This window comes from Oncorhynchus tshawytscha, unplaced genomic scaffold (assembly GCF_018296145.1).
Source record: "Oncorhynchus tshawytscha isolate Ot180627B unplaced genomic scaffold, Otsh_v2.0 Un_contig_2947_pilon_pilon, whole genome shotgun sequence".
Taxonomy (NCBI): Eukaryota; Metazoa; Chordata; class Actinopteri; order Salmoniformes; family Salmonidae; genus Oncorhynchus; species Oncorhynchus tshawytscha.
In genome coordinates, this window is record NW_024607755.1 from 3,568 (window position 1) to 26,919 (window position 23,352).

The 23,352-nt window shown below is 48.4% G+C and overlaps 1 protein-coding gene across 1 annotated transcript; it reads left to right on the forward strand.

The window, feature by feature from the left end:
* Positions 1-9,966: 9,966 nt before the first annotated feature.
* On the forward strand, positions 9,967-17,686 carry LOC121842842 (tudor domain-containing protein 3-like). Its single transcript, XM_042312611.1, has 5 exons — positions 9,967-10,514; positions 12,574-13,102; positions 14,193-14,318; positions 15,035-15,170; positions 17,218-17,686. The coding sequence occupies exons 1-4, from the start codon at positions 10,390-10,392 to the stop codon at positions 15,143-15,145; spliced, it is 891 nt and encodes a 296-aa protein (XP_042168545.1). The 5' UTR covers positions 9,967-10,389; the 3' UTR covers positions 15,146-15,170; positions 17,218-17,686.
* The last annotated feature ends 5,666 nt before the right edge of the window (positions 17,687-23,352 follow it).

Below are 23,352 nucleotides of genomic sequence, written 5' to 3' on the forward strand. Positions count from 1 at the left end.
CCCTCCATCCCCCTCCCATCTCTCCATCCCCCTCCCATCCCTCCATCCCCCTCCCTCCATCCCCCCTCCCTCCATCCCCCTCCCATCTCTCCATCCCCTCACATCTCTCCATCATCCCTCCTATCCCTCCATCCCCCTCCCTCTATCCTCCCTCCCATCCCTCCATCCCCCTCCCATCTCTCCATCCCCCTCCCATCCTCTCCCATCCCTCCATCCCCCTCCCTCCATCCCCCTCCCATCTCTCCATCCCCCTCCCATCCCTCCAATCCCCATCCCTCTGTCCCCCTCCATCTCTCCATCCCCCTCCATCCCTCCATCCCCTCCCATCTCTCCATCCCCCCTCCTCCCATCTCTCCATCCCCCTCCTCCCATCTCTCCATCCCCCCTCATCCCATCTCTCCATCCCCTCATCCCATCTCTCCATCCCCTCTCATCCCGTCTCTCCATCCCCTCATCAATCTCTCCATCCCCCTCATCCCGTCTCTCCATCCCCCTCATCCCATCTCTCCATCCCCCCTCATCCAATCTCTCCATCCCCCTCATCCATCTCTCCATCCCCCCTCATCCCATCTCTCCATCCCCCTCATCCATCACTCTATCCTCCCTCATCAATCCCTCCATCCTCTCTCCCTCATCCCTCCATCCTCTCTCCCTCCCATCTCTCCATCTCTCCATCCCCCTCCCATCCCTCCATCCCCTCCCATCTCTCCATCCCTTATCCCATCTCTCCATCCCCCTCATCCCATCTCTCCATCCTCCCCCTCCCATCCGTCCATCATCGTCCCTCCATCCCTCCATCCCCCTCCCATCCCTCCATCCCCCTCCCATCTCTCCATCCCCCTCCCATCTCTCCATCCCCCTCCCATCTCTCCATCCCCCTCCCATCTCTCCATCCCCCTCCATCCTCCCTCCCATCCCTCCAACCCCCATCCCTCCATCCCCCTCCCTCCATCCTCCCTCCCATCCCTCCATCCCCCCTCCCATCCCTCCATCCCCCCTCCCATCCCCCTCCCTCTAGGTGGATGAGCGGGCCCTAAGGGACATTATGGAGATGGGGTTTGATAAGGAGGATGCTCGTCAGGCCCTGATGGACAACAACAACAACATGGAGGTGGCTCTCAACAGTCTACTGACGGGGACCTTCAAACCCCCCCCACCCCCGAGGAACCCAGCAGACCCCCACCCAGAGGTAAGCCCTGCCCCCCCCACCCAGAGGTAAGCCCTGCTCCCCCCACCCAGAGGTAAGCCCTGCTCCCACCCCTCCACCCAGAGGTAAGCCCCCCACCCAGAGGTAAGCCCTGCTCCCACCCCCCACCCAGAGGTAAGCCCTGCCCCCCTCCCCCCCACCCAGAGGTAAGCCCTGCCCCCCCCCACCCAGAGGTAAGCCCTGCTCCCACCCCCGAGGAACCCAGCAGACCCCCACCCAGAGGTAAGCCCTGCTCCCACCCCCCACCCAGAGGTAAGCCCTGCTCCTCCCACCCCCCACCCAGAGGTAAGCCCTGCCCCCCCACCCAGAGGTAAGCCCTGCTCCCACCCCCCACCCAGAGGTAAGCCCTGCTCCCACCCCCCACCCACCCACCCAGAGGTAAGCCCTGCCCCCCACCCAGAGGTAAGCCCTGCTCCCACCCCCCACCCAGAGGTAAGCCCTGCTCCCCACCCAGAGGTAAGCCCTGCTCCCACCCCCCACCCAGAGATCAGCCCTGCTCCCCCACCCAGAGGTAAGCCCTGCTCCCACCCCCCCACCCAGAGGTAAGCCCTGCCCCCCCACCCAGAGGTAAGCCCTGCTCCCACCCCCACCCAGAGGTAAGCCCTGCTCCCACCCCCCACCCACCCACCCAGAGGTAAGCCCTGCCCCCCCCACCCAGAGGTAAGCCCTGCTCCCCACCCCCACCCAGAGGTAAGCCCTGCTCCCCACCCAGAGGTAAGCCCTGCTCCCACCCCCACCCAGAGATCAGCCCTGCTCCCCCCACCCAGAGGTAAGCCCTGCTCCCACCCCCCACCCAGAGATCAGCCTGCTCCCCCACCCAGAGGTAAGCCCTGCTCCCACCCCCTCACCCAGAGGTAAGCCCTGCTCCCACCCCCCCCACCCAGAGGTAAGCCCTGCTCCCACCCCCCACCCAGAGGTAAGCCCTGCTCCCACCCCCCACCCAGAGGTAAGCCCTGCTCCCACCCCCCCACCCAGAGGTAAGCCCTGCTCCCACCCCCCACCCAGAGGTAAGCCCTGCTCCCACCCCCACCCAGAGGTAAGCCCTGCTCCCACCCCCCCACCCAGAGGTAAGCCCTGCTCCCACCCCCCACCCAGAGGTAAGCCCTGCTCCCACCCCCCCCCACCCAGAGATCAGCCCTGCTCCCCTCCCCCACCCAGAGGTAAGCCCTGCTCCCACCCCCACCCAGAGGTAAGCCCCCCACACCCAGAGGTAAGCCCTGCTCCCACCCCCACCCAGAGGTAAGCCCCCCCCCCACCCAGAGGTAAGCCCTGCCCCCCCCACCCAGAGGTAAGCCCTGCTCCCACCCCCCACCCAGAGGTAAGCCCCCCCACCCAGAGGTAAGCCTACAACATGACCTACAACTTTGTAATAACTATAGAATCCCATTGATAATGTGACTTTTCTGCTGCGTCTGTTTCCTCCATGCAGCAGACAGAGGAAGGGGTCGTGGCCGGGGTCGGGGTCGGTCCAGTAGGTTTGGGGGTGAGGATGAGGAGGAGGGAGCAGGAGGAAGACCGTCAGGACCCAGCACTCTGTTTGACTTCCTGGAATCCAAGATGGGGAGCTTCTCCCTACAAGGTACAGTTAGGAGTCCTGTCCTTTACCAATAGTCTTCTCCCTACAAGGTACAGTCCTGTCCTTTACCAATAGTCTTCTCCCTACAAGGTACAGTCCTGTCCTTTACCAATAGTCTTCTCCCTACAAGGTACAGTCCTGTCCTTTACTAATAGTCTTCTCCCTACAAGGTACAGTTAGGAGTCCTGTCCTTTACTAATAGTCTTCTCCTACAAGGTACAGTCCTGTCCTTTACCAATAGTCTTCTCCCTACAAGGTACAGTCCTGTCCTTTACCAATAGTCTTCTCCCTACAAGGTACAGTCCTGTCCTTTACCAATAGTCTTCTCCCTACAAGGTACAGTCCTGTCCTTTACTAATAGTCTTCTCCCTACAAGGTACAGTTAGGAGTCCTGTCCTTTACCAATAGTCTTCTCCCTACAAGGTACAGTCCTGTCCTTTACCAATAGTCTTCTCCCTACAAGGTACAGTTAGGAGTCCTGTCCTTTACTAATAGTCTTCTCCTACAAGGTACAGTTAGGAGTCCTGTCCTTTACTAATAGTCTTCTCCCTACAAGGTACAGTCCTGTCCTTTACCAATAGTCTTCTCCCTACAAGGTACAGTCCTGTCCTTTACCAATAGTCTTCTCCCTACAAGGTACAGTCCTGTCCTTTACCAATAGTCTTCTCCCTACAAGGTACAGTTAGGAGTCCTGTCCTTTACTAATAGTCTTCTCCCTACAAGGTACAGTCCTGTCCTTTACCAATAGTCTTCTCCCTACAAGGTACAGTCCTGTCCTTTACCAATAGTCTTCTCCCTACAAGGTACAGTCCTGTCCTTTACCAATAGTCTTCTCCCTACAAGGTACAGTCCTGTCCTTTACTAATAGTCTTCTCCCTACAAGGTACAGTTAGGAGTCCTGTCCTTTACTAATAGTCTTCTCCCTACAAGGTACAGTCCTGTCCTTTACCAATAGTCTTCTCCTACAAGGTACAGTCCTGTCCTTTACCAATAGTCTTCTCCCTACAAGGTACAGTCCTGTCCTTTACCAATAGTCTTCTCCCTACAAGGTACAGTCCTTTCCTTTAACAATAGTCTTCTCCCTACAAGGTACAGTTACAGTGCCTTGCGAAAGTATTCGCCCTTGAACTTTGAGACCTTTTGCCACATTTCAGGCTTCAAACATAAAGATATAAATCTGTATATTTTTGTGAAGAATCAACAACAAGTGGGACACAATCATGAAGTGGAACGACATTTATTGGATATTTCAAACTTTTTTAACAAATCAAAAACTGAAAAATTGGGCGTGCAAAATTATTCAGCCCCTTTACTTTCAGTGCAGCAAACTCTCTCCAGAAGTTCAGTGAGGATCTCTGAATGATCCAATGTGCTGTAGTCCTGTCTCTGGTGCTGTAGTCTCTGGTGCTGTAGTCCTGTCTCTGGTGCTGTAGTCTCTGGTGTTATAGTCTCTGGTGCTGTCTTCTCTGGTGCTGTAGTCTCTGGTGCTGTAGTCCTGTCTCTGGTGCTGTAGTCTCTGGTGTTATAGTCTCTGATGCTGTCTTCTCTGGTGCTGTAGTCTCTGGTGCTGTAGTCCTGTCTCTGGTGCTGTAGTCTCTGGTGTTATAGTCTCTGGTGCTGTCTTCTCTGGTGCTGTAGTCTCTGGTGCTGTAGTCCTGTCTCTGGTGCTGTAGTCTCTGGTGTTATAGTCTGATGCTGTCTTCTCTGGTGCTGTAGTCTGTGGTGCTGTAGTCCTGTCTTTGGTGCTGTAGTCTCTGGTGCTGTAGTCCTGTCTATGGTGCTGTAGTCCTGTCTCTGGTGCTGTAGTCTCTGGTGCCGTCGTCCTGTCCTCTCCTCTGGTGGTTACAGTGAGGAGCCAGGCCAGATGGTCTGTGTCTCTCTACAGAGGGTATTAATCTGTATAAAACAGTGCCGCTGTTAGTTAAGTCTCTGACATCAGTGTGTAGGCATGGCGACAAACTGACATATGGTTCACCACAGAGGGGAAATGGACACAGTCAACAGAGAGGGATGGGTTTCATTTCCTGCCTTTCATGAGGGAAGTTACCGTTTGAAGTTTGGGCTCATTTCAAGTGTTTAGATGTTTGAAACCAGAGTTTGGGATCATTTTTACTGAACTCTGGCAATGACTTTAGTTTCTGCCTTCTTTGTTTAAAAAAAAAAAGTATCTAATGACGTTTGTTTTTCGATTTGATTTGTTTCTCAGGTCTCCAATTAAAAGACCGTATGTAGAACGTATTAAGCATGTCTGTGTGTGTACACGTTAGGGATGTGACCAATGGACAATGTTGCTTAACGTTTAATCTGCATTTTTTTTACAAATAATTTTCTGTTAAAACTATACAAAAAAAATTGGAAAATTCCACGTCAATTTACGATGCAGAATAATGGTCCTGTTAGTTCACGATGCAGAATAATGGTCCTGTTAGTTCACGATGCAGAATAATGGTCCTGTTAGTTCACGATGCAGAATAATGGTCCTGTTAGTTCACGATGCAGAATAATGGTCCTGTTAGTTCACGATGCAGAATAATGGTCCTGTTAGTTCACGATGCAGAATAATGGTCCTGTTAGTTCACGATGCAGAATAATGGTCCTGTTAGTTCACGATGCAGAATAATGGTCCTGTTAGTTCACGATGCAGAATAATGGTCCTGTTAGTTCACGATGCAGAATAATGGTCCTGTTAGTTCACGATGCAGAATAATGGTCCTGTTAGTTCACGATGCAGAATAATGGTCCTGTTAGTTCACGATGCAGAATAATGGTCCTGTTAGTTCACGATGCAGAATAATGGTCCTTTTAGTTCACGATGTTGAATAATGGTCCTGTTAGTTCACGATGCAGAATAATGGTCCTGTTAGTTCACGATGCAGAATAATGGTCCTGTTAGTTCACGATGCAGAATAATGGTCCTGTTAGTTCACGATGCAGAATAATGGTCCTGTTAGTTCACGATGCAGAATAATGGTCCTGTTAGTTCACGATGCAGAATAATGGTCCTGTTAGTTCACGATGCAGAATAATGGTCCTGTTAGTTTACGATGCAGAATAATGGTCCTATTAGTTCACGATGCAGTATAATGGTCCTGTTAGTTCACGATGCAGAATAATGGTCCTGTTAGTTTACGATGCAGAATAATGGTCCTGTTAGTTCACGATGCAGAATAATGGTCCTGTTAGTTCACGATGCAGAATAATGGTCCTGTTAGTTTACGATGCAGAATAATGGTCCTGTTAGTTCACGATGCAGAATAATGGTCCTGTTAGTTCACGATGCAGAATAATGGTCCTGTTAGTTCACGATGCAGAATAATGGTCCTGTTAGTTCACGATGCAGAATAATGGTCCTGTTAGTTCACGATGCAGTATAATGGTCCTGTTAGTTCACGATGCAGAATAATGGTCCTGTTAGTTCACGATGCAGTATAATGGTCCTGTTAGTTCACGATGCAGAATAATGGTCTTGTTAGTTTACGATGCAGAATAATGGTCCTATTAGTTCACGATGCAGTATAATGGTCCTGTTAGTTCACGATGCAGAATAATGGTCCTGTTAGTTTACGATGCAGAATAATGGTCCTGTTAGTTCACGATGCAGAATAATGGTCCTGTTAGTTCACGATGCAGAATAATGGTCCTGTTAGTTCACGATGCAGAATAATGGTCCTGTTAGTTTACGATGCAGAATAATGGTCCTGTTAGTTCACGATGCAGAATAATGGTCCTGTTAGTTCACGATGCAGAAAAATGGTCCTGTTAGTTCACGATGCAGAATAATGGTCCTGTTAGTTCACGATGCAGTATAATGGTCCTGTTAGTTCACGATGCAGAATAATGGTCCTGTTAGTTCACGATGCAGTATAATGGTCCTGTTAGTTCACGATGCAGAATAATGGTCCTGTTAGTTTACGATGCAGAATAATGGTCCTATTAGTTCACGATGCAGTATAATGGTCCTGTTAGTTCACGATGCAGAATAATGGTCCTGTTAGTTTACGATGCAGAATAATGGTCCTGTTAGTTCACGATGCAGAATAATGGTCCTGTTAGTTCACGATGCAGAATAATGGTCCTGTTAGTTTACGATGCAGAATAATGGTCCTGTTAGTTCACGATGCAGAATAATGGTCCTGTTAGTTTACGATGCAGAATAATGGTCCTGTTAGTTCACGATGCAGAATAATGGTCCTGTTAGTTCACGATGCAGAATAATGGTCCTATTAATTCACGATGCAGAATAATGGTCCTGTTAGTTCACGATGCAGAATAATGGTCCTGTTAGTTCACGATGCAGAATAATGGTCCTATTAATTCACGATGCAGAATAATGGTCCTATTAGTTCACGATGCAGAATAATGGTCCTGTTAGTTCACGATGCAGAATAATGGTCCTGTTAGTTCACGATGCAGAATAAGGGTCCTATTAGTTCACGATGCAGAATAATGGTCCTATTAGTTCACGATGCAGAATAATTAATTCACGATGCAGAATAATGGTCCTATTAGTTCACGATGCAGAATAATTAATTCACGATGCAGAATAATTCATTCACGATGCAGAATAATGGTCCTATTAGTTCACGATGCAGAATAATTCATTCACGATGCAGAATAATCAATTCACGATGCAGAATAATTCATTCACGATGCAGAATAATTAGTTCACAATGCAGAATAATGGTCCTGTTAGTTCACGATGCAGAATAATTAATTCACGATGCAGAATAATTCATTCACGATGCAGAATAATTCATTCACGATGCAGAAGAATGGTCCTATTAGTTCACGATGCAGAATAATTCATTCACGATGCAGAATAATTCATTCACGATGCAGAATAATTCATTCACGATGCAGAATAATTAGTTCACAATGCAGAATAATGGTCCTATTAGTTCACGATGCAGAATAATTAATTCACGATGCAGAATAATTAATTCACGATGCAGAATAATTCATTCACGATTATCTCCCTCAGTCAGACGGTGAAGTTCTATCTCCCTCAGTCAGACAGTGAAGTTCTATCTCCCTCAGACAGACGGTGAAGTTCTATCTCCCTCAGTCAGACAGTGAAATCTCCCTCAGTCAGACAGTGAAGTTCTATCTCCCTCAGTCAGACAGTGAAATCTCCCTCAGTCAGACAGTGAAGTTCTATCTCCCTCAGACAGACGGTGAAGTTCTATCTCCCTCAGTCAGACAGTGAAATCTCCCTCAGTCAGACAGTGAAGTTCTATCTCCCTCAGTCAGACAGTGAAATCTCCCTCAGTCAGACAGTGAAATCTCCCTCAGTCATATCCCCTTGAAAGCACCTCTGCTTCGGTATGTTTGTTAGTCTGTTAAGTGTACAACGTCAGCTTTTTAAATGCCAAAACCAAACCTTCTCTGGAGAGTCGAAGCGCCCGCTGAACGGGTATTCTACTTGTCTGTAAAGGAAGGTCGCTTCTGAAGTGGGACTAACGTCCATCACGAAGCTTCCAGAACTGTCCATCAAATTAATCTTGAGCTGCCTGTGGGATAAACAATCGTACAGCCGCCTGCCGCCTGAGCACAGACCAATCTTTACATCTTGTTAAATACCATGACTTGACAATTTTATTTAACCTTTATTCAACCAGGTAGGCCAGTTGAGAACAACTGCAACCTGGCCAAGATAAAGCAAAGCAGTTCGACACAAACAACAACAGAGTTACACATGGAGTAAACAAACATACAGTCAATAATACAGTAGAAAAATCTATATGCAGCGTGTGCAAATGTAGTAAGGAGATTTTTAGTAGACTGAAAATACATCTTCCTCTAGGAATCGCCTCCTGAGATTCAGTATTTTTGAAAACGGAGACTGATTAGTTGCCGTACTTCCGAAAACATAAACACTCACATATTTTCATAGCGAGGTGGGGAAGAGAGAGGGCAGGGGCACAGAGGCAGACAGAACAGCTAGCGAGGTGGGGAAGAGAGAGGGGAGGGGCACAGAGACAGACAGACAGACGGACAGTAGACAGACAGAACCGTGCACTAGGTCTATCTATCAGTATAGGCAGGTCAGACACCAGACAGACAGACAGAACCGTGCACTGGGTCTATCAATCAGTATAGGCAGGTCAGACACCAGACAGACAGAACCGTCCACTAGGCCTGTCTATCAGTATAGGCAGGTCAGACACCAGACAGACAGAACCGTCCACTAGGCCTGTCTATCAGTATAGGCAGGTCAGACACCAGACAGACAGAACCGTCCACTAGGCCTGTCTATCAGTATAGGCAGGTCAGACACCAGACAGACAGAACCGTCCACTAGGCCTGTCTATCAGTATAGGCAGGTCAGACACCAGACAGACAGAACCGTCCACTAGGCCTGTCTATCAGTATAGGCAGGTCAGACACCAGACAGACAGAACCGTCCACTAGGCCTGTCTATCAGTATAGGCAGGTCAGACACCAGACAGACAGAACCGTGCACTAGGCCTGTCTATCAGTATAGGCAGGTCAGACACCAGACAGACAGAACCGTCCACTAGGCCTGTCTATCAGTATAGGCAGGTCAGACACCAGACAGACAGAACCGTCCACTAGGCCTGTCTATCAGTATAGGCAGGTCAGACACCAGACAGACAGAACCGTCCACTAGGCCTGTCTATCAGTATAGGCAGGTCAGACACCAGACAGACAGAACCGTCCACTAGGTCTATCTATCAGTATAGGCAGGTCAGACACCAGACAGACAGAACCGTCCACTAGGCCTGTCTATCGGTAAACAAAAACAACTTTTTGTGTATCCAATTTGGTTGAAATGTTTTAACGTTTAAACATTCACACCTATGTGTGTGTGTGTGTGTGTGTGTGTGTGTGTGTGTGTGTGTGTGTGTGTGTGTGTGTGTGTGTGTGTGTGTGTGTGTGTTTCTCTCTGGGTTTCTCCTCCAGAGCCAAAGAGCCAGTCCTCTCAGAGGCATCACGAGGGTAAGATGACGTTCCCTCCTAACAGCCAGTCCCAGGACAGGTACCCCCAACGCAGCGACAGCCGTAACGACAGGTCAGACGGGAGGAACGACTGGTCCAGGAACGACAGATCACGGAAGGAGAGGAACGACAGATCAGACTTCAGGAACGACAGGAACGACCGACCACCTCGTTTCCAGAGAGATAGTGACAAGGATTTCCCTAAACCTGGCCACGACCCTCCATCGCCACATCCACCCCTTCCCCAGCCCCAGCTCCAGCAGGGAGCCGGCAGGGCCAGGAGAGAGCCCAGGACAGAGGCCAGGAAAGGGGCCAGACACAGGAGAAGGCCCCTCCTGGAGGTGGAGGAGGGTCAGAGAGGTGGAGAGAGGCCCAGCATGAGAGACAAACAGCCAGGGAGGCCAGAGGACAGACATCAGTGTTCTGCCCTGCTGCTACGTACCCTGCCCCCGGCCAGCGGAACAGAGAACCCAGAGACGGAACCCAGGGGGATTCTTCTGGTTCTAGAACCTTCCAGCAGGGAATCAGAGTAGGTTCTAGTTCTGGTTCCGGAGGGTTCCAGAACCAAAGTCGGAGAGAGCAGCACTCGGTACCCGATCTGTCGTTTAATAAGAGAGGAGGAGGAGGAGGAGGAGGAGGAGGAGGGATGAAGCAGGACAACGGACCTGCACCAGCTGCCTCTAAACCAGGCCAGCACCAGACAGAGTCCAGTTCTAACTGTGTATCAGAACCTAAAGGGGTCCAGAGGTCTGACAGCGGAACAGACAACAGGTATGGATACTGGATTAGACTTGATTGGGAACGTCGTCTCATCAAATCAAATCACATTTTCATTGATCACATACACCCGGTTAGCAGATGTTATTGATCACATACACCCGGTTAGCAGATGTTATTGATCACATACACCCGGTTAGTAGATGTTATTGATCACATACACCCAGTTAGCAGATGTTATTGATCACATACACCCGGTTAGTAGATGTTATTGATCACATACACCCGGTTAGCAGATGTTATTGATCACATACACCCGGTTAGCAGATGTTATTGATCACATACACCCGGTTAGTAGATGTTATTGATCACATACACCCGGTTAGTAGATGTTATTGATCACATACACCCGGTTAGCAGATGTTATTGATCACATACACCCGGTTAGCAGATGTTATTGATCACATACACCCGGTTAGTAGATGTTATTGATCACATACACCCAGTTAGCAGATGTTATTGATCACATACACCCGGTTAGTAGATGTTATTGATCACATACACCCGGTTAGCAGATGTTATTGATCACATACACCCGGTTAGTAGATGTTATTGATCACATACACCCGGTTAGCAGATGTTATTGATCACATACACCCGGTTAGCAGATGTTATTGATCACATACACCCGGTTAGCAGATGTTATTGATCACATACACCCGGTTAGTAGATGTTATTGATCACATACACCCAGTTAGCAGATGTTATTGATCACATACACCCGGTTAGTAGATGTTATTGATCACATACACCCAGTTAGCAGATGTTATTGATCACATACACCCGGTTAGTAGATGTTATTGATCACATACACCCAGTTAGTAGATGTTATTGATCACATACACCCAGTTAGCAGATGTTATTGATCACATACACCCGGTTAGCAGATGTTATTGATCACATACACCCGGTTAGCAGATGTTATTGATCACATACACCCGGTTAGTAGATGTTATTGATCACATACACCCAGTTAGCAGATGTTATTGATCACATACACCCAGTTAGCAGATGTTATTGATCACATACACCCGGTTAGTAGATGTTATTGATCACATACACCCGGTTAGCAGATGTTATTGATCACATACACCCGGTTAGCAGATGTTATTGGTCACATACACACGGTTAGCAGATGTTATCGATCACATACACCCAGTTAGCAGATGTTATTGATCACATACACACGGTTAGCAGATGTTATTGGTCACATACACCCGGTTAGTAGATGTTATTGGTCACATACACCCGGTTAGTAGATGTTATTGATCACATACACCCAGTTAGCAGATGTTATTGATCACATACACCCAGTTAGCAGATGTTATTGATCACATACACCCGGTTAGTAGATGTTATTGATCACATACACCCGGTTAGCAGATGTTATTGATCACATACACCCGGTTAGCAGATGTTATTGATCACATACACCCGGTTAGCAGATGTTATTGGTCACATACACACGGTTAGCAGATGTTATTGATCACATACACCCAGTTAGCAGATGTTATTGATCACATACACCCGGTTAGCAGATGTTATTGGTCACATACACACGGTTAGCAGATGTTATTGATCACATACACATGGTTAGCAGATGTTAATGCGAGTGTAGCGAAATGCTTGTGCTTCTAGTTGCGACAATGCAGTAATAACCAACGAGTAATCTAACTAACAATTCCACAACTACTACCTTATACACACACAAGTGTAAAGGGATAAATAATATGTACATAAAGATATATGAATGAGTGATGGTACAGAACGGCATAGGCAAGATGCCGCAGATGGTATATACAGTATATACATATGAGATGAGTAATGTAGGGTGTGTAAACATTATATTAAGTGGCATAGTTTGTATGGATACTTGATTAGACTTGACTATGAATGTCGTCTCATTGTCAATGTCATCCGTGTTTATGAATACAACGTGCGAGAGTTGACTGTTTTCTAATGTGTGTGCAGTGCTTTTCATTCTCGGGACACAGCGATGCCAACGAAGAAAGGTGCATTCTGGGATGTGCAGTAACGTTGTGTTCTATTGTAGAGCTGAGCCCAACAGCAGACGGAGAGGAGGAGGGGGGAAGTCCCACAGGGAAAGGCCCAACTCTGACAACTTTGACCGTTACCGGGACAACGGACCGTCGAACTCTTCTACGTCGTGGGCGGGGCAAGAGAAGGACTGGGGCGTGTCCCGTGGTGAGTCTCGTCCAGTGAAAGGCCAAGTGGGCAGCGGCCCAGGCTCGGGGCCACACCTCCAAAACGGTGACTCGTCAACGGAACACCGGACAGGGCCAATCAAACAACAGAACTACTCCTCTGGTCCCGCCCCCAGGGAGAGGGAGGAGCCACACAACAGGAACAGCACTAACCCCGCCCATAACAACTCCAACACCGCCCCTAAGAAGAGAACGGGGCAGGTCAAAGGCCAGAGGTCAGACCAGAGGTCAGACCAGAGGTCAGACCAGAGGTCAGACCAGGGGCAGGTTGGGACCATGGAGCCTGCAGTGGCTCAAGGCCTGGGGAACTTGAAACCAGGAGACCAGGTTCTAGCGCTCTACTGGGAAGACAACAAGGTACAACTATATTAACACTGGAGTCATGGTTAGATAGATGGGAGTCAAGGTTAGATAGATGGGAGTCATGGTTAGACAGATGGGAGTCATGGTTAGATAGATGGGAGTCATGGTTAGACAGATGGGAGTCATGGTTAGATAGATGGGAGTCATGGCTAGATAGATGGGAGTCATGGCTAGATAGATGGGAGTCATGGTTAGATAGATGGGAGTCATGGTTAGATAGATGGGAGTCATGGTTAGATAGATGGGAGTCATGGTTAGATAGATGGGAGTCATGGTTAGATAGATGGAAGGATGACAAGGTACAACTATATTAACACTGGAGTCATGGTTAGATAGATGGGAGTCATGGTTAGATAGATGGGAGTCATGGTTAGATAGATGGGAGTCATGGTTAGATAGATGGGAGTCATAGTTAGATAGATGGGAGTCATGGTTAGATAGATGTGAGTCATGGTTAGATAGATGGGAGTCATGGTTAGACAGATGGGAGTCATGGTTAGATAGATGGGAGTCATGGTTAGATAGATGGGAGTCATGGTTAGATAGATGGGAGTCATGGTTAGATAGATGGGAGTCATAGTTAGATAGATGGGAGTCAAGGTTAGATAGATGGGAGTCATGGTTAGATAGATGGGAGTCATGGCTAGATAGATGGGAGTCATAGTTAGATAGATGGGAGTCATGCTTAGATAGATGGGAGTCATGGCTGTGTGTAATGACACCTCTGTGTGTAGTTCTACAGGTCCAGGATAGATGCTGTGTATAATGACACCTCTGTGTGTAGTTCTACAGGTCCAGTATAGCTGCTGTGTGTAATGACACCTCTGTGTGTAGTTCTACAGGTTCAGGATAGATGCTGTGTATAATGACACCTCTGTGTGTAGTTCTACAGGTCCAGGATAGATGCTGTGTGTAATGACACCTCTGTGTGTAGTTCTACAGGTTCAGGATAGATGCTGTGTGTAATGACACCTCTGTGTGTAGTTCTACAGGTCCAGGATAGATGCTGTGTGTAATGACACCTCTGTGTGTAGTTCTACAGGTCCAGGATAGATGCTGTGTGTAATGACACCTCTGTGTGTAGTTCTACAGGTCCAGGATAGATGCTGTTCATCCCTCCGGTCTCACGGCCGTCGTGGTCTTCACTGAGTATGGAAACTGTGAGGAGGTCCTTCTACACAACATCAGACCGGTCAGCACGGACTTCTGGGTAAGTATCTATGGACTACAGTTGCTCTGTAGTCAACTCACCTTTCCACACATCCTCTCTCCTCTCCAGTTTCTCAAACCGTATTGGAGGAGAATGTCCAAGGCCCTCCCCCACCCCCCACCCCTAGTCCATCTCCTCTGATGGGTTTTAGAGAAGGAGGTGAGGAAAAGAGGATGTGAGGAAACGAGGAAAAGACTCATTGAGAATGAGCCTTCGTTCTACCTAATAGACAGTCCTTGGTTGCGTCTAAGATGACGCCTCATATTCAGGTGTGAAGACACAGACTGATACAAAGTGGTTTTAGCCTTCAGGAAGGTCAGCTGCTCTAATATCATCTCTTAAACCAGCGCAGTGTATTCTCAGTGTCTTTTGTCCAGAGTGCAGATCTAGGATCAGGTCCTGCCTGTCAGAACGGCGGAGGGAGGGGAGGAGGGAGGGAGGGAGGGATGGGGGAGGGAGAGAGGGATGGGGGAGGGAGGGAGGTAGGGGAGGGAGGGAGGGATGGGGGAGGGAGAGAGGGATGGGGGAGGGAGAGAGGGATGGGGGAGGGAGGGAGGTAGGGGAGGGAGGGAGGGATGGGGGAGGGAAGGAAGGAATTTGTCCTTAACTGACTTGCCTAGTTAAATAAATAAAAAAGAATAGAATCGTATTCAGTATAAGTTAAAAAAAAATAATAAATTAACAAACTGATGGTAGGTCTGTATGTGTGGTGGCAGAAGGAAGAGGAGGGGCTAGAGTACCGGCGCGGGGGAGACGGGCAGCCTCGGACCACCACGAGGACGCGGCCCACGGTCCAGTATTACCAGCCGCCCAGGGCCAGGGACTGACTGACCACATCATGACTGAGTTACGGTACGGACAGGTTACACCTGGACACATCATGACTGAGTTACGGTACAGACAGGTTACACCTGGACACATCATGACTGAGTTACGGTACAGACACAACACCTGGACACATCATGACTGAGTTACAGTACAGACAGGTTACACCTGGACACATCATGACTGAGTTACGGTACGGACAGGTTACACCTGGACACATCATGACTGAGTTACAGTACGGACAGGTTACACCTGGACACATCATGACTGAGTTACAGTACAGACACAACACCTGGACACATCATGACTGAGTTACAGTACAGACAGGTTACACCTGGACACATCATGACTGAGTTACAGTACAGACAGGTTACACCTGGACACATCATGACTGAGTTACGGTACAGACAGGTTACACCTGGACACATCATGACTGAGTTACGGTACAGACACAACACCTGGACACATCATGACTGAGTTACGGTACAGACACAACACCTGGACACATCATGACTGAGTTACAGTACGGACAGGTTACACCTGGACACATCATGACTGAGTTACAGTACAGACAGGTTACACCTGGACACATCATGACTGAGTTACAGTACAGACAGGTTACACCTGGACACATCATGACTGAGTTACAGTACAGACACAACACCTGGACACATCATGACTGAGTTACAGTACAGACAGGTTACACCTGGACACATCATGACTGAGTTACGGTACGGACAGGTTACACCTGGACACATCATGACTGAGTTACAGTACAGACAGGTTACACCTGGACACATCATGACTGAGTTACGGTACGGACAGGTTACACCTGGACACATCATGACTGAGTTACAGTACAGACAGGTTACACCTGGACACATCATGACTGAGTTACGGTACGGACAGGTTACACCTGGACACATCATGACTGAGTTACAGTACAGACAGGTTACACCTGGACACATCATGACTGAGTTACAGTACAGACACAACACCTGGACACATCATGACTGAGTTACAGTACAGACAGGTTACACCTGGACACTACATGACTGAGTTACGGTACAGACACACAACACCTGGTCTATGTGTTAGTCCTACAGGCCCTGGTCTATGGGTTAGTCCTACGGGCCCTGGTCTATGGGTTAGTCCTACGGTTCCTGGTCTATGTGTTAGTCCTACAGTCCCTGGTCTATGGGTTAGTCCTACGGGCCCTGGTCTATGGGTTAGTCCTACGGGCCCTGGTCTATGGGTTAGTCCTACGGGTCCTGGTCTATGGGTTCGTCCTACGGGTCCTGGTCTATGGGTTAGTCCTACGGGTCCTGGTCTATGGGTTAGTCCTACGGGTCCTGGTCTATGGGTTAGTCCTACGGGTCCTGGTCTATGGGTTAGTCCTACGGTTCCTGGTCTATGGGTTAGTCCTACGGGCCCTGGTCTATGGGTTAGTCCTACGGGCCCTGGTCTATGGGTTAGTCCTACGGGTCCCTGGTTTAATGGTTAGTCCTACGGGTCCTGGTCTATGGGTTAGTCCTACGGGTCCCTGGTTTAATGGTTAGTCCTACGGGCCCTGGTCTATGGGTTAGTCCTACGGGTCCTGGTCTATGGGTTAGTCCTACGGGTCCCTGGTTTAATGGTTAGTCCTACGGGCCCTGGTCTATGGGTTAGTCCTACGGGTCTTTGTCTATGGGTTAGTCCTACGGGCCCTGGTCTATGGATTAGTCCTACTGGTCCTGGTCTAAAGTAGTGTACTGTATTGGAAATGTAGTGCTATTTTGGACACATGTCCCGTTCTGAGAACCACCCCGCTGACCGTTCACACTAGACCCTCCCTCCCTCCCCCTCCCTCCCTCCCTCCCTCCCCCTCCCTCCCTCCCTCCCTCCCTCCCTCCCTCCCTCCACACAGTTAGTCAGTAGCTAGCCTGAGGGCCTTATCGTCAAGTAAAACAGCCCCAGAGAGCAAACAGCAGCAGTCTTGGTTCAAAGCAGTATGAACTGAACACAGGGTTGATGGTGGTTTGATGAGGTGAACTGATGAACTGACAGTCTGTCTGTTTTCCTTTTTCCCCCTCAGACGGAATCCACAAAGGATCCCAGAGGTCGACGCATCTGACCTCAAAAACCCACATCTTTCTTCTCTCGGGGGTTGCAAAATTCCCGCGACTTTCCCAGGTTTTTTCCCAGAAATCCCTGTTTTGGAGGATTCCACGTCCTTATTTGTTCCCTCCTGATTCCACAGAATCTTTCAACTGTGGATTTCTGAAAAACGGACTTCTGGGAAAGTTAGTGGGATTTTTTTGCAGGCCTTCTCTCCTCTTCACCAAAATACACGATGACCGACTCTTCCTCTGTGTCTTCCTCTGTGTTCACTTTGTGTCTCCATATCAAGAAGTGTGAAACATTCAGGAAAAGGAATTGTTGCTCAAAAAGAGGCTGACGACGAGGACTCTAGCGAACAGACTTTGTGAAGCGCACAGCCGCTGTACACGGGGAAGATTTGTAAAATAGTTTATTATTAGACGAATAAAAACACTGCTCCTGTATTTCTCTGGTTTTTATTTGTCTGATTTGAAATCTGTTGTCCAATGAACTGTCTCATGTTGCACCCTTAATGTCTCAGTCCATGTGTTCCTGTCTGACAGCTCAGTCTGTTACTACAGTCCATGTGTTCCTGTCTGACAGCTCAGTCTGTTACTACAGTCCATGTGTTCCTGTCTGACAGCTCAGTCTGTTACTACAGTCCATGTGTTCCTGTCTGACAGCTCAGTCTGTTACTACAGTCCATGTGTTCCTGTCTGACAGCTCAGTCTGTTACTACAGTCCATGTGTTCCTGTCTGACAGCTCAGTCTGTTACTACAGTCCATGTGTTCCTGTCTGACAGCTCAGTCTGTTACTACAGTCCATGTGTTCCTGTCTGACAGCTCAGTCTGTTACTACAGTCCATGTGTTCCTGTCTGACAGCTCAGTCTGTTACTACAGTCCATGTGTTCCTGTCTGACAGCTCAGTCTGTTACTACAGTCCATGTGTTCCTGTCTGACAGCTCAGTCTGTTACTACAGTCCATGTGTTCCTGTCTGACAGCTCAGTCTGTTACTACAGTCCATGTGTTCCTGTCTGACAGCTCAGTCTGTTACTACAGTCCATGTGTTCCTGTCTGACAGCTCAGTCTGTTATTACAGTCCATGTGTTCCTGTCTGACAGCTCAGTCTGTTACTACAGTCCATGTGTTCCTGTCTGACAGCTCAGTCTGTTACTACAGTCCATGTGTTCCTGTCTGACAGCTCAGTCTGTTACTACAGTCCATGTGTTCCTGTCTGACAGCTCAGTCTGTTACTACAGTCCATGTGTTCCTGTCTGACAGCTCAGTCTGTTACTACAGTCCATGTGTTCCTGTCTGACAGCTCAGTCTGTTACTACAGTCCATGTGTTCAGCTCAGTCTGTTATTACAGTCCATGTGTTCCTGTCTGACAGCTCAGTCTGTTACTACAGTCCATGTGTTCCTGTCTGACAGCTCAGTCTGTTACTACAGTCCATGTGTTCCTGTCTGACAGCTCAGTCTGTTACTACAGTCCATGTGTTCCTGTCTGACAGCTCAGTCTGTTACTACAGTCCATGTGTTCCTGTCTGACAGCTCAGTCTGTTACTACAGTCCATGTGTTCCTGTCTGACAGCTCAGTCTGTTACTACAGTCCATGTGTTCCTGTCTGACAGCTCAGTCTGTTACTACAGTCCATGTGTTCCTGTCTGACAGCTCAGTCTGTTACTACAGTCCATGTGTTCCTGTCTGACAGCTCAGTCTGTTACTACAGTCCATGTGTTCCTGTCTGACAGCTCAGTCTGTTACTACAGTCCATGTGTTCCTGTCTGACAGCTCAGTCTGTTACTACAGTCCATGTGTTCCTGTCTGACAGCTCAGTCTGTTACTACAGTCCATGTGTTCCTGTCTGACAGCTCAGTCTGTTACTACAGTCCATGTGTTCCTGTGACAGCTCAGTCTGTCCATGTGACAGCTCAGTCTGTTACTACAGTCCATGTGTTCCAGTCTGACAGCATGTGTTCAGTCTGTTACTACAGTCCATGTGTTCCTGTCTGACAGCTCAGTCTGTTACTACAGTCCATGTGTTCCTGTCTGACAGCTCAGTCTGTCCATGTGTTCCTGTCTGACAGCTCAGTCTACAGTCCATGTGTTCCTGTCTGACAGCTCAGTCTGTTACTACAGTCCATGTGTTCCTGTCTGACAGCTCAGTCTGTTACTACAGTCCATGTGTTCCTGTCTGACAGCTCAGTCTGTTACTACAGTCCATGTGTTCCTGTCTGACAGCTCAGTCTGTTACTACAGTCCATGTGTTCCTGTCTGACAGCTCAGTCTGTTACTACAGTCCATGTGTTCCTGTCTGACAGTCCATGTGTCTGTTGACAGCTCAGTCTACAGTCCATGTGTTCCTGTCTGACAGCTCAGTCTGTTACTACAGTCCATGTGTTCCTCTCCTTTCTCAGGCAGCTCATTTGTTGCGTTCAGCGAAGAGGCTCAGAAGAGGAGGAGGTTAATGTTTGTTTCCGTCTGTCTGTCTGTCTGTCTGTCTGTCTGTCTGTCTGTCTGTCTGTCTGTCTGTCTGTCTGTCTGTCTGTCTGTCTGTCTGTCTGTCTGTCCATCCGTCTATCTGTCCATCCGTCTATCTGTCCATCCATCTATCCATCCATCCTGCTAGATAGGTTTCTATATTACTGCCCATCTATTATTCATCTATGCTCTGATGGAGCTGCATTGAGCTGGGGAATATAGAATATCAGGTGACCTCTCAAACCTTAACCTCGTCTGTCCAGTGGAACTCTCAAACCTTAACCTCGTCTGTCCAGTGGAACTCTCAAACCTTCACCTCCTCTGTCCAGTGGACCTCTCAAACCTTCACCTCCTCTGTCCAGTGGACCTCTCAAACCTTAACCTCGTCTGTCCAGTGGACCTCTCAAACCTTCACCTCCTCTGTCCAGTGGACCCTGGTGGGGCTAATTGAAATGAGAGTGGAGGTGAGGAGATTGGGATACAACCATTGAAACAAATGGCTCCCTATTCTTATGGACCCTGGTGGGGCAAATTGAAATGAGAGTGGAGGTGAGCAGATTGGGATACACCCATTGAAACAAATGGCTCCCTATTCTTATGGACACTGGTGGGGCAAATTGAAATGAGAGTGGAGGTGAGCAGATTGGGATACATCCATTGAAACAAATGGCTCCCTATTCTTATGGACCCTGGTGGGGCAAATTGAAATGAGAGTGGAGGTGAGCAGATTGGGATACACCCATTGAAACAAATGGCTCCCTATTCTTATGGACCCTGGTGGGGCAAATTGAAATGAGAGTGGAGGTGAGCAGATTGGGATACAGCCATTGAAACAAATGGCTCCCTATTCTTTTCTACATTTCGTATAAATAGCCCTGTGTTCATGGTGGGGCCCATATAAATAGCCCTATGTTCATGGTATCCCATATAAATAGCCCTGTGTCCATGGTATCCCATATAAATAGCCCGGTGTCCATGGTATCCCATATAAATAGACCTGTGTCCATGGTTGGGCCCATATAAATAGCCCTGTGTTCATGGTATCCCACATAAATAGCCCTGTGTCCATGGTATCCCATATAAATAGCCCGGTGTCCATGGTATCCCATATAAATAGACCTGTGTCCATGGTTGGGCCCATATAAATAGCCCTGTGTTCATGGTATCCCATATAAATAGCCCTGTGTCCATGGTATCCCATATAAATAGCCCTGTGTTCATGGTTGGGCCCATATAAATAGCCCTGTGTTCATGGTTGGGCCCATATGAATAGCCCTGTGCCATGGTATCCCATATAAATAGCCCTGTGTCCATGGTTGGGCCCATATAAATAGCCCTGTGTCCATGGTTGAGGCCCATATAAATAGCCCTGTGTCCATGGTATCCCATATGCCCTGTGTCCCATATAAATAGCCCTGTGTCCATGGTATCCCATATAAATAGCCCTGTGTCCATGGTATCCCATATAAATAGCCCTGTGTCCATGGTGGGCCCATATAAATAGCCCTGTGTCCATGGTGGGGCCCATATAAATAGCCCTGTGTCCATGGTATCCCATATAAATAGCCCTGTGTCCATGGTATCCCATATAAATAGCCCTGTGTCCATGGTATCCCATATAAATAGCCCTGTGTCCATGGCCCATATAAATAGCCCTGTGTCCATGGTTGGGCCCATATAAATAGCCCTGTGTCCATGGTCCATAGGTATCCCATATAAATAGCCCTGTGTCCATGGTAGCCCTGTGTCCATGGGCCCATATAAATAGCCCTGTGTCCATAAATAGCCCTGTGTCCATGGCCCATATAAATAGCCCTGTGTCCATGGTTGGGCCCATATAAATAGCCCTGTGTCCATGGTGGGGCCCATATAAATAGCCCTGTGTCCATGGTATCCCATATAAATAGCCCTGTGTCCATGGTATCCCATATAAATAGCCCTGTGTCCATGGTTGGGCCCATATAAATAGCCCTGTGTCCATGGTGGGGCCCATATAAATAGCCCTGTGTCCATGGTATCCCATATAAATAGCCCTGTGTCCATGGTCCATGGTAGAATCCCATATAAATAGCCCTGTGTCCATGGTGGGCCCATATAAATAGCCCTGTGTCCATGGTGGGCCCATATAAATAGCCCTGTGTCCATGGTATGGGCCCATATAAATAGCCCTGTGTCCATGGTGGGCCCATATAAATAGCCCTGTGTCCATGGTATGTCCCCATATAAATAGCCCTGTGTCCATAAATAGCCCTGTGTCCATGGGCCCATATAAATAGCCCTGTGTCCATGGTATCCCATATAAATAGCCCTGTGTCCATGGTATCCCATATAAATAGCCCTGTGTCCATGGTATCCCATATAAATAGCCCTGTGTCCATGGTGGGGCCCATATAAATAGCCCTGTGTCCATGGTTGGGCCCATATAAATAGCCCTGTGTCCATGGTATCCCATATAAATAGCCCTGTGTCCATGGTGGGGCCCATATAAATAGCCCTGTGTCCATGGTATCCCATATAAATAGCCCTGTGTCCATGGTTGGGCCCATATAAATAGCCCTGTGTCCATGGTGGGGGCCATATAAATAAATCCATGGTATCCCTGCCCTGTGTCCATGGTATCCCATATAAATAGCCCTGTGTCCATGGGGCCCATATAAATAGCCCTGTGTCCATGGTGGGGCCCATATAAATAGCCCCCTGTGTCCATGGTATCCCATATAAATAGCCCTGTGTCCATGGTATCCCATATAAATAGCCCTGTGTCCATGGTGGGCCCATATAAATAGCCCTGTGTCCATGGTATCCCATATAAATAGCCCTGTGTCCATGGTATGGCCCATATAAATAGCCCTGTGTCCATGGTATGGGCCCATATAAATAGCCCTGTGTCCATGGTATCCCATATAAATCCAGCCCTGTGTCCATGGTATGGGCCCATATAAATAGCCCTGTCCATGTTCCCATAGCCCTGTGTCCATGGTATCCCATATAAATAGCCCTGTGTCCATGGTTGGGCCCATATAAATAGCCCTGTGTCCATGGTATCCCATATAAATAGCCCTGTGTCCATGGTATCCCATATAAATAGCCCTGTGTCCATGGTATCCCATATAAATAGCCCTGTGTCCATGGTGGGGCCCATATAAATAGCCCTGTCCATGGTCCATATAAATAGCCCTGTGTCCATGGTGGGGCCCATATAAATAGCCCTGTGTCCATGGTATCCCATATAAAAGCCCTGTGTCCATGGTATCCCATATAAATAGCCCTGTGTCCATGGTATCCCATATAAATAGCCCTGTGTCCATGGTGGGGCCCATATAAATAGCCCTGTGTCCATGGTGGGCCCATATAAATAGCCCTGTGTCCATGGTATCCCATATAAATAGCCCTGTGTCCATGGTATCCCATATAAATAGCCCTGTCCATGTCCATATAAATAGCCCTGTGTATCCCATATAAATAGCCCTGTGTCCATGGTATCCCATATAAATAGCCCTGTGTCCATGGTATGGGCCCATATAAATAGCCCTGTGTCCATGGTGGGGCCCATATAAATAGCCCTGTGTCCATGGTATCCCATATAAATAGCCCTGTGTCCATGGTTGGGCCCATATAAATAGCCCTGTGTCCATGGTATCCCATA

Coding starts and splice junctions, on each gene's coding strand:
- LOC121842842 (XM_042312611.1), top strand. CDS start 10,390: ATGAAGCAGGACAACGGACCTGCACCAGCTGCCTCTAAACCAGGCCAG. Junction 10,515..12,573: donor GACAGCGGAACAGACAACAG/GTATGGATACTG, acceptor GTTCTATTGTAG/AGCTGAGCCCAACAGCAGAC. Junction 14,319..15,034: donor CGGTCAGCACGGACTTCTGG/GTAAGTATCTAT, acceptor GTGTGGTGGCAG/AAGGAAGAGGAGGGGCTAGA.